Raw genomic sequence first — 12,332 nt, 5'->3', positions numbered from 1 at the left:
TAATAAACTAAGAACCCTCCATGATAACTATTTCAATATAGAGCTCCTCCTAAATTTGTTTCATGTGCCAGCAATTAATAAAAAGCATAATCTCTACAGTCACAAAGAGAAATGGAAAGGAGATTGGTTCTCAAAGAAACAATAAATGTGGTGAACTTGAAGTCTTTGGGTTTAGCTAATTCAGTATTAACTGTATGCAAAAAAAATTAAATTATTTCTTTGTGATGAACATTTTATCTACTTTTAAGGTGTTCCCCCGTGCCATGCTATCTATGCTGTGTTAATTGTATTTGGGATGATTTATTTGCATTAACCTTAAACTCCCTCTTGCATGCACATTTTCATAATTAATAAGCAAATTTTTAAAAACAGAAATACATATTTCGAAATATTTAATTGGAAAATGGGTACACTAAGTTTAAAGTTGAATACTGTGAGCTATTCTAATTTTCTGATCTAAATCCTACAGTTCTACTTTACAAAGTATTTACTGCTCTAGGAATGAAACTTGAAAAGGCCCCTCCTTTTATATCTTATCACACAATTGGCTACGTCTCTACTTTCTTACACAGGATGGAGTCCAGATGGCTGGTACTTGGTTCACTTGTGCTAGACATTATAATATTTTAATATAAATTTCATTTTCAAGAAAGTTATATTACTATTCAAGTTAAAACTATGTTGACATGAAAAAGCATCATTGTGGTGGGTTTTTTTTTTATGATCAGCTTAAAAAGGCATGGGGGAATTTACATATTTTGAGGTTTTTAATCATATATCATTTCTAGGCCCTGAAAAAGGGGAAAAACAAAACAAAAACAATTTAACAACTTCTCTTCTAAACTGTCTGTAATCTTTACAAATCCCTGGGGGGGGGGCGGGGGGAGGAGTTGTTTTGCTTTTTTTTTTCCAAACTAACTTAAGCTATGGCTTCAATATCCTTTTTGAAACCTTTGAATATGAAGGTATCTCTACAATGGAAAACATACAATATGATTAATTTCATTAGCATTAGTCATCTCTCCTTGATATTCCAAATAATCTCTTCCATAAAAGAGAGTCTGTCTCAGATTTTAAGATTTTCTTTTACTTAAGAATTCTTAAGAATTCAATTGATATATTATTATCTTGTATACTTTCAAAGTTTTTATTCTTCAAATCCACCTAATGATTAACTCAGGTCTCAAATTTCACTAGAGTGTCTGAACGTATTACAGAATCTTGACAGCAGTAGAGTTTGTTTTCCTTAGGATATATGTGTCCAAAACTATCTCTGACTATTTGATAGAAAGTTTGTCAGCTCCCCTAAAATTTAAAAAAAAAAAAAGAAAGAAAGAAAACACACACAAAAAATGCAAATTAATATACAAAATAGACTTTACAGAAAGTGTAGTTTGTAAAATCAGCAGTGGTGAAAAGAGAATTCCTAAACTATTCCTAAGGATAAGGCTTCTCATTTTCAGAGCACTCGAAGTTCTAAGGATCCCAACTGGGGATGACAGTGAGACCTTTCCTGAAGTTTCAAAATGGATTAGAAGTAGAAATGAATTCCACCAAGGTCTGAAGTACAATTTTTTTAGTTATTAATAGGTTCTGGTAAAATGCATAACATTTTGAAACATTCCAAAATATAAAACTCAAGGTTTTATGTATTTATATATTGGTGGACAGAATGAAAGTTCTGAAAGACAATCTCTCTGTGTTTGCTTTTCTCCCTGTATGTTTGATAAAAACATTTTTAAATGACACAATATGAAATTACTTTGCAATTTCCTAGATTTTTAATACTTTCAGGTTAATTGCCATCCAGAATCACAGACCATTTTCCCCCAAAATATGATTTAATGTGGTAAATTTTTCTCTACAATTAGATCTTCCATGAATTCAAAACATGTGATTATTAGGGTATACAAGACAAGAAATTTGCTGGAAAGAGCAGTAAGTTAGAAAATATTAAATTTAAGGTGAAATACATTTTAAAAAGAAAACTAAGATATTAAAACCTAACAAGATAAGAATTTCCATGTAGATTCGAGATAAGACATGCAAAACAAATTCTGGCATCAACAAGAGTCAAAGCTTTATAACTAAGTCTTGAAATGATGGCTACAAGAAATTGGGATGCCACTGAAAAGAGCAACATACTAAAATCCGAAGAGAGAACATGAAAATGCTCTGCAGTAATAAGCAGGGCTCTTACGAGCAATCAGATAGCTGTCATTTCACACAGCCTTTTCTTGAAAACAACAGCAACAACAAAACATCACCCTAGCCTAACTATAGGCCTCTGTTCTCCAGAGGAGTCTTCCTTCCCTTCAACTCCGCGTGTGTATCTAGACCCAGCAGCATGGTTCTGCTAACCTCTCACTAAGCCATGCTTTTAAAGTATCTTGAGGTCTCTAGATGTAGGGCACAGTACAAACACACATTCGTGGATCCTGCCAGATCCATGGCATGATGGCGGGCCAGGCTTATGTTTTCTTTCTCCACAGATGCTGCAGTGTTTTCAAAACAGGGCAAGGCAATCCCTTCGCTCTCCTGATTTCCTGTGATGATCTAAGCTTAACAGTGGCAAAAAAAAAGTCCAGTGTCTTTATCATAGCCATGTCATTAATGATATCTGATTACAGAAGATTACAGTTTAAATTTTCTTTGTTTTATTTTAAGAAAGAGAGAGGGCCCAGTTTGAAAAGGGGAAAAAAAGAGTGAGTTGACACAACAGATTGTGACAGATTTATTACTATTTATCATGGTAAATATGTATCGAAGAAAACATGTAAATGTCTTTATCTATGTTATAATCACTCCAAAAGAAACCTTTTCTTGTCCCCAATATTTCATTATCTGTTATACAATAGTCAAACATATTGAAGTAAGTTTTAGAAGAAGTATTTCTTATGGGATAAATATTAATAATTTTATTTCAGATTATGAAAGAAAAAGTATGGAAGAACTATAGATCTACTGGGGCAAATGTGTTGATGTCTAAAACAGACCAGCTCTTTAGATCAAGTTAAATATATATATATACGTGTATATATATTGGTGTGGTAGGGCATGTGGATCTTGCTACAATTGATTACTATCAATGTATACAGCGAAACTAATATAAACTAACTTAAACCTTCATTAAAACAGAGGAGAGATTTTTTTAAGTAAGGTCACTAAATTAATGGTTGAATTCTAAAATTACCCAAACTATCTAATTTTTTTTTGCTCAGAAAAACAAAGAGAGTAAGAAGGATAAGATTTTCATTTTTAACTGAATTTTCCTCGTCTTTATCCACACAAAAAGCAGCTCTTTACAAAACTGTTCTATAAGAAACATTACAACATTTCGCTAAGATAAGGTCTCTAAGCAGAATAAATCCTAAACTGACTACCAAAAGTCAGAAATTAAACAATATAAACTAAATGGCCAAATCCGAGATTTTATTTATTTATTGGAAAGGAAAGAAAGATGCTTTTAGATTTCTGAGCATATCACAATTACCCGGAACGTAAGTTGTCTTAATAGCAAAGACAAAATATAAGCAGTAAATTTTATATATACCAGCTAGACATGGGGAAATATGTTTACATTTACAATAAATTATGAGAAATTGTTTTGATGATGATTAAGCACAGAGATAACCTCTAAAGTCACACCACTGCACTATTTAGAAATTTTTTTGATTAGTGCATAATTTTAGCAATAGAATAAACAAGCTAATTTTAAAGAGGAATTTAAGCTTTATCATGTCTTTCATAGTAAAGAGCTAGTCTACCATTTCAGAACATTCAAAGGTCTACTTATTATATTTAACTTTGTCCATATTAGGTTCAGGCATGTTTAACATGTAAACAGCTGTGAGGACTATATCATTTGAAGTTGTCATAAAAGCCATTAAAAGCTAAAGTTTCATCTACATTAAATCCATCACTAACTTTAAGCTTAAACTATGCTTATAAAAACACATGAGGGAGATATTACTCAATTTCAATACAACACAGAAATTCAGAGAATAAACTACTCAGTACATTTTTGAGTGATTTTTTGGTAGTCGAAAATGATTACTTTTAATGCTAGTGGAAATTTTATTTACACAGCATTTTTTCCATATTTATGAATAATTTTGTGATGCTTCTCTAACATTACCAAATCTATGATAATCAGCATACAAAATTTGTTGTTTTTTCTAATAAGATTTATTCCGATATATTTGTTTAGTAATTTTTTAGATTAGTTGAACTGAAATCAAGTCAAACGCACAGGTGTTTGGGTTCATCTAGCCTTAGCACATTTGCAAACCCCATGATTCTTCTAATTTATTAAAAATGAAATAAAACTAATATGGAATATAGATTGTTAATTTTGGAAAATCTAAATATAATTTCATTTTAAAGTATAAGAACTTTTAAGAAGGTGCATTAGTATTATTTTCAAAGAATTCTAATATATATATGTATCTTAAAATATATATAATATATTTATGAGATTCATACATATTATATATATTGTAAGATATATATTTCTCATAGGAAGGAAGGAAGAAAGAAGAACAAAGAACGAAGAAAAGAGGAAGAGAAATAAGGAAGGGAAGGAGAGAATCTTATTTTGATTCTACAGAAGGAGAAAAATTACTCGAAATAGCTGGGTCTTAAAATTAAGTCACATTATCTGGGAACTCAAATTTGAAAAAATATATAAGAATTAAAACACAAGAGAGCATGCATTTAGTTGTGATCACAATCAACATTCTCACTGTTGGGGGGTAAGAGGAACCTCCACAACTCCAGCCTTTAGCTACAGCTACAAAAAAGACCCAGAATGCTTTAGGTTACAGCTGGATTCTTCTAGTTCTCACCTGGTTAAACAGACACAAACAACTACAGATGCAGCTACCTTTGCAGCCTTTACTCAGCAACCTCTCTAGAAAATAGAGACATCCTCCCTGCACTCTGGGCTAAAACCCATGTAAATTTTTCCTAAATCCTCTCCACAAATCTCCTTTCTCATGCAAATCCATAAATCATCATAATACTGACAAAGAATTTATCCAACACATGAAACTAATACTCATTCTCTTGAAAGCCCTGTATAGGTAAAACTCCTAGAACTTCAGGCTCCTTTTCAAGGCTGTCTTTCCAGCTTAACCTGCTGGAGACATTAACATAACCACCCAGTCTTCCAGGATGGGTAGTTAATCGCTCCAAGGTGGGAGAGGTGGGTGTACAAGCAGGTTACTCCTACTTCACCCACATTCTAGATAAACACGCTGCTGCAGAGGGAGCAGCCTCATTTACTCCTCTCTCCTTCTCCTCAATACAAAGCAGAACAAAGTGAACAATGCACAAAGTAGAAATAAGGAGTACTTACTGAAGATGGCAAACCTGGGGGAACTTTTCGAACTTTCTTTGTCTGTACCTCTGAAAGAAAATGAAGGACTCTGTGAGTTCCACACATGCCTCTTCTCCTAATGAAAACTTATTAAACCACAAAGCCATTTAGATTAGAGAAGACTTTTTTTTTAACATCATTACCTGGGGAAAATGCAGTAATCACTATCACCTTTTAAGCGGACACAAATCAAATCTTTCTTCGTTCATAAAATGAAGATTTCAACTTGTTAATGCTTTGCTTTTTTTATTTTAAAGGCTCCTCATATGTACAACTTAGAGAAAACCAGAAATAAAAATACTCTAAAATGGTTCTGCTACTATAAGGTGTAAGCATACACCCACAGTATACTACTGGGGGAGTCACCAGCCTGACAATTGGGCAAAACTTTGTTTTCTTGTTTTTTTTTTCTGGAGGGGAGGATAAAGTAAGGTGGGGGAGAGAGTGGCATTACAAAGAAAGAAAAGAAAAAGACTGATAACAGTCACTCGAGCATTCAAACAGAGGACCTTACCCATGGCACCACCGTGAAGAGGCCTCCGTCGGGGGTTATTGCTGGAATACTGATAGTACTGGGAACCAGGCTTGGTGGGCGAAAGAGTTCCTGGGTTGCCCATATCCATGTCACCTCCAAGGAGACTCTGCTAAAAGGTTATAAGGGGAAAATAAACATATATGGTTAATTTATTTTCAGTTACCATAGCCCCCCTGCCTCTGCCCCGACTGTTAGTACTTAAACCAATGTAATAAAGAAAACAGCATATGATAAAGTTAGACAATTTTTGAAAAAAGAAAGCGAAAAGCAGTCAAAGAAGCTAACACAAACTTGTTGAATTTTTAAATCTTTACTTTTGCAAGGAAGGTAGAAGATGATTTCCCTTAACAATATATGAAAAAACTCTTTTTGGAAGACAAACATTTTAATTTTCAAAGAAAATGGCATTTACGTAAGACTAATGTTTTCTTTGTCTAGACTTAGGTTCATATCTGTGAACTATTCATGCCCTTCCTTAGCAAGGACCAAGGAGATTCTCGTTTTTGAACACACAAACTTCCCCAGGCTGGTCACTGGGGATGAGCGTGGATCAGGCACCTCCACCCTGAGAGCGCTCTCTCTCTCTCTCTCTCTCTCTCTGCACCGGTAGGTACATCATGTTCCCGCACGATTTTACACACCACTAATAGTAGAGAAAATGCGAGTTGAACCAAGAACAAATTCAATCTTCACATTAACTTCCAAAATTATAGAAATCGTAGGCGTTCTGAGCTACCAGGAGCATATTAAAGGACTTTAGAATGCCCTCTTGAGGACTTTCGGAAACTTAAATACATCCCCACCGATCAAACATCTACCTGAACACTAGCAAACCTAAACAAATATCCTTAACTTATCAAGGTGTGACAAATCACTAAACTTTCAAAAATGATGACATAACAGAGATCAGATGATAATATTACATTTTCTAAAAACTACATAGAAACTTACCCACAATATATACATCGCCTGATTATACTCTGCCTTGAACACATTATTCCCTTAATTATTCTGAAATGTAATAAAATAAGTGTAGATACTACCATTTATATTAAGCACAAATTTACTATTTAATAAAGAAATTTTAAAATTAAGTACTAAAAATCTAACTTTATCGTTACTTGTAATCAACTTTTACTGACTGAACTAATTACTGTCCTTGATAAAGTACAGAATGTGTTTTCCCTAATCTAAATTCTAATCACCATGTCACTCACAACAGACTTAGGGATGCTTCACTAACACACTATTCACATGCAAAATACTCTAAATAGGCCAATTATGACTCTGCCCCTGTTCCCTGGTTAACCCGCTGAGAACTGAAAAATTTCACAAGGCAGTCACCAACTAAAACAAAGGGTCCTTGTTTTAAATTAAGACAGTCTTTTTGATTCCTAAATAGCTCAACAAAGTGGCATGTCTTCGAGTGAAAGCAGTTGGTCAAATATGACCCATAAGCTGGAAAATCAAAAATTAAAACCTCCCCTTTCCACTGCCATATAGCTAAATATCATAAAGAGATCCTCTAGGTTCTGAGGGATTTTTGTTGAGTGTGGGATGAGTAATATATAAAGAACTAATCAGCTACTGACAAGCTTGCCTTCCCCGTTTAAGACTTTTTCAAGGGATACATAATAAACATTACTTTAAAATAAAACTTCAAGGCTGAGGTTCCAGGTTGAAAGCACATCTTGAGTAAAAAAACAAAACAAACAAACCAAAAACTTCATTGCTACTATCTTAATATTTACCACATGGCTGATAAAAACCTGAAAGCTGCAGTGCTCAAACTACTGCCTCTTCAGAACTTAAAAAAGATCAAAATGCTACACCATGTCAAACTAAAATACAGAACTCTTTTTAATCAAGTTCTGTATAAAGCATAAATCTAAGGTAAACCATCAAATAATCCCTGTATTCTTTTAGGAATGACATTCAAATATTTTGGAATCTCAGCTCAAAATTTCTCTCTTGGTAATTATTATTAACAAAGTTTATGTTTATATAAGCTCAAGTCCAAGTTTTCTTTGAAATTTCCATCACTAAAGCTGTGAATTATTTCAAATCAACAACCTCCTTTCAGTTTAGTAAGTCTACAAATGAGTCTTCACTTCATTTGAAAGAGAAGTTTGACAATGATATCTAGACAGGCATTATCCCTATTTCTCCATTTTTTTCTTTTTCAAAAAAATACATAAAATATTCCAAAAAGGGTTGAGCAAATATACGGTAATGCTTGCCTTTTTAATGAGTTTAACCGTTGGTTAATTCTTGTTGGTCCTGGTGGCAAAGATTTTCACTCTCATGAAAGTAGCTGTATTCAATAGGTTATTTAAAAACAAACATGCTTACTGTACTGTGTTTTAGCAGCATTCACGAGAGTTGTGAAAAATGTAAAAATGATAACTAAAAGATCACCAAGAGGCTGTGACTGATCTTATTGCTGTTAATTTATAAGGAAATTATTTCATAGGCCAGTTGTAAATAAATCACGAATTTAACTCATGCATGTGCAGTTACATATAAGTATGTACTGTGACACAGTGCTAAGAACAGATAACACTTACAAACACTTAGTGGCTTGTGCTAACCTCTAATTTTTTTTCAAACGAAGCACATTCCTGTTTTTTTCTTCCCAAACCTGTTTGTTCCTTTTAATTTTCCACTTAGACAATGGGATCATTCTTCTAAAGCAACAAAAATAAGCATTTCCTCACACTTTGGGGGCCCCTGATCATCCTACTAGGGAAAATGAAGATAAAAATATATGTCCTTATTGTATAACACACTTGCAAAATGCACACTGTCCATTCACTATTGTTCGGCCTTTAGGTCACATACTTCACTCTCTAGAGCAACGAGAAAGACTAAAAAACAACAACAACAAAAAACTTTCACTGGCTGAACGCATAAGTTCACGCATTTAGAAAAGTTAATGGCATTCAATTTAATAAGGTAAATTAAATACTACATAAAAGTGATAAGACATTTATTTATATATAAATTTATCTACATGTATACATAGCTCTGAAGATACATTTCATAAAAGTTTGAAAGATGTCTACTTCCAAAATAGTCAAATGCCTCCTTGCCTTAAATAGGATTATAATGGTTTTAGGTTTTCCACATTGTGCAAGCTCATGCTCTGCGGTTATACTAGGTCCCAGTAGTAAGCTGCCCAAGTCTGCCAGGAAACACTGGAAACAAGATGTGGCATCTTGCAGTGTTAACCTGTAAATCTTAAAGCCATAGTTGAGCATTTTGCTTAACTGTCTGCAATGTGATGAGATGAGCCCTTTCCCTTACTCACTCTTTATTTTCTTCCCAGTGTAAACGATTTTAAGACTCAAAATACCTTAACCAAAGAAGAGACTATTTTGACTTTGTCAACCAGGTTTAAATGTTTCATGATCCCCCAGAGTCTGCCCCCCCACCCCCCCAATTCTCCAGCAAAGAGCCAGTTCTAGCAGAAACACTCAAGTGCCAAACTGAAAGCATTCTGTGAGGGTCCCTTTCAGTTACAACATTTATTTGTTTTACATCAGATCTGGGTATCAGACTATCTTTCTAACACATTCTCAACCTTGCCCCCATTCTTTTTGGGGGAGCTTATCAAAATCCTTGATCAACCACTGAAGCATGCTTATGCAACCGAGAATGCAAAATCATGAGTTAAACTTGAGTAAGAAAAAGCAGCATATATCTCAAATTAGATTTATAACTGAATGGTAATCAAAAATAGAACTAACTGCTCCAAGCTTAAATTATCAACTTTTTTCTTGTTAAACTAAAATCATCTTGCTCTGAACTATTATTTCATTTCAGTCAGCACTTTAAATGTAATGGGTGGGTGGTACATTTCTAAAAAGAAGATTGTATTTACCCTTAATTATAGATATGAGTGAGATCAGAGTACAATGAATGGTGCTTTGGGGGGGGGGGGGCTTAAAATTAATTCATCTAATAGGTGAATGACCTTGAATTTCAGGGTAGGAAACTGGGAGAGGAAAAAAAAAGTAGGAGGAAAAAATCTCTAGGGAGAAGCAAATGTGCCCCTAGTTTCTTAGGGCTTTCTCTGATTTTGCGTCACTCCCATTACGTTGTGATCTGATATCAGACACAACATCTTGGGGGGATGTTGTAGAACAGAGAAAAGCAGTCTCAGATGAAACCAGATTAAGCTCCTTTTCTGAACTATTGCCAAATGCTTGTGAGTCTAATTCATGTTTGGGTATTCTAGTACTCACACAGCTGCAATTCCATTCTTTCATCACAAACCTAAGTGATGTATAGTGGCTTTGTATGGCAAACTGACTCTATAAAGCCAGGAATTTTGGAAAGCTTTATGTTAATATGGAATTATATTCTGAACCACTATAAAATTTACGAATGCTGGATATATGCATACGTACTGAATAGACTTCATAGTGTTAAGTGCAAAATACACATCGACAAAAATTACAAATTAGATTTGTTGAAAACACTTTTTAACACAACCAAAGTCATTTTTATATAGTTAATTCAGCACAGAAAGGGATTTTCAAAAACAGTGCTGAATAAGATTCTTAACAGCCATGGGGAAGTTTTTTGCAAATCCCTGTCGAATAGCTGCTGCTGAATTTGCCATTTTGACCACAGAAGGGCCATTGCTGACTTACTGTAGTCGCAGGAGGGGGCGATAATTTTGCTGCTGTTGGCACTTATTCTGCTATCTGGAATATATCTTGTACCAAAGGGCAATGAAGAACACAGTATTTCCACCTGTCCACTTTCAACTTCAAAGTTCAAAACTGAAGGTCAGTCTTGTTGGACAGTCCTTATTCCTGACATCCAAGGGTCCAGGAATGTAACTTTATAGTTTATTTTCATTTCTGTCCTATGCATGTTCTCTCTTGATTTCAACAAAAGAGGACTCGGGAAACTGGGAAAGATGAGATGGCAAGGATCACTTTCTGTTCAGGAAACTAACAGATTGTTATTGTGCTGCAGAGAAATGCAAATTATCAAAATTATCATTTAGCAAATATTTTATTTTAAGGGCTTTAAATCTGAATGCACGTTTCGTTTGTAAAAAAAAAAAAAAAGCAGACATAGACTTCAAACACAAAGGAAAGATGGAGGGCTCTGAGGTCGGACAGATCAGATTGAGCCTTAGCCAAGACACATAAAAGAAATGTGATTATGCAACTGCTCTAAGCCACATATTCCTCCTCTGTAAAATGGGAATAATAAAAGCTCCTCATAGGGTTGTTATCAGGAGTAGAGGAAACAACATATGTCAAATGTACAGCAGAGCTGGACACAGCTTATACTAGGCACACACTCCTTCCCCTGTTCCCCAACAAATAGTCCCATATTACGGTCCACTGATTATTATTTAAATGATTTGTCCAAAGTTGCAAATAGTTGCCAGTCAAAACTTACACTCTACTTTCAGATGAAAAGTACACAATGAAACAATAATTTTGGAAAGTCACTATTTAAAAACATTGAAAAAAAGTTAAAAATACAGTGTGGCCTAGAGCTACGCTGGCAACAAAAAATGGCTAGTTTTGTTCCATATTTAATAGTGGAATTGGCCAACACTCAATCTCGATAATTAACCGATACAAGAATTACTTCAAAGGCTCATTTAATTCTCCTTTGCAGGCATGAGCAAACTGTTGTTAATTCACCTATACTTAAAATAAAAACTAGTCATAGTTAATTGACTAGGTATACACAAATAAGTAATTATTTATATTTGAGAGAATTTTGCCAATTATGTGGTATAAATATATTCAAATTCCTACTACTCCATTAACCACTTTCATGAAGAAACTGATAAACAACTTTAAATGAGGTTCAATTTTATGTTTTTCCCATCGTGGGGCCAATTATAGGCATTTAATGAATACTATTTGATATTTGTCAAGTACTATTTAAAAAATTTTTACTCCCCCCATGACATCACAAAAAATAAATGTATATACTTCATAATTTGGGTTAGAAATTCGTGTATTTCTCAAATACTTCAATCCATCTAACAAATTTATTTTAGAAATGATTATATTTTACCAAATATTCAAAAACTGAAATATATTGTTTTCCTTAAAAAGAAACATAACACTTTATATATAAATGTTATAATGTGATGCAAAGGTTGCCACGGTAACTATTACTTATTGTATAACAGAGTAATAGTCCAGTAAAATCTCATGCATTTCGGTATGGAAATTGCAAGTGCCCAAGGGCTGTCAAGATTCATGCATTCACCTATTTGACTACCTCTTAAATTAAAACAAACAAAAAAACAATTAAAAAAACATTATTTATCATATATACTAAAATGAGGAGGTCTTTCATGTTTTTTGAAAATCTATTCTGAAATCCCAGCTCATCTATTGCACACTAAAAGGGAATTACATTTGTTGGTGG

At 33.8% G+C, this 12,332-nt stretch overlaps 1 protein-coding gene across 26 annotated transcripts in view; it reads right to left on the bottom strand.

The window, feature by feature from the left end:
• The window catches only part of TCF4 (transcription factor 4), a 463,737-nt gene that overhangs the window by 122,732 nt on the left and 328,673 nt on the right, over positions 1 to 12,332 (bottom strand). For 20 of the 26 annotated variants that reach the window (XM_077135388.1, XM_077135394.1, XM_077135390.1 and 17 more), the window contains 2 exons: positions 5,895 to 6,024; positions 5,360 to 5,409 (listed from right to left, as the gene is read on the bottom strand). In XM_077135388.1, the coding sequence (XP_076991503.1) occupies positions 5,360 to 5,409; positions 5,895 to 6,024 (180 nt within the window). The remainder of the gene's footprint in view (positions 1 to 5,359; positions 5,410 to 5,894; positions 6,025 to 12,332) is intronic. The other 6 variants (XM_077135383.1, XM_077135386.1, XM_077135408.1 and 3 more) reach the window with 1 other exon arrangement.

The sequence above is a fragment of the Tamandua tetradactyla genome, chromosome 18, assembly GCF_023851605.1.
Source record: "Tamandua tetradactyla isolate mTamTet1 chromosome 18, mTamTet1.pri, whole genome shotgun sequence".
In the NCBI taxonomy this organism is placed as follows: Eukaryota; Metazoa; Chordata; class Mammalia; order Pilosa; family Myrmecophagidae; genus Tamandua; species Tamandua tetradactyla.
This window is presented reverse-complemented; position numbering and strand designations above follow the sequence as displayed.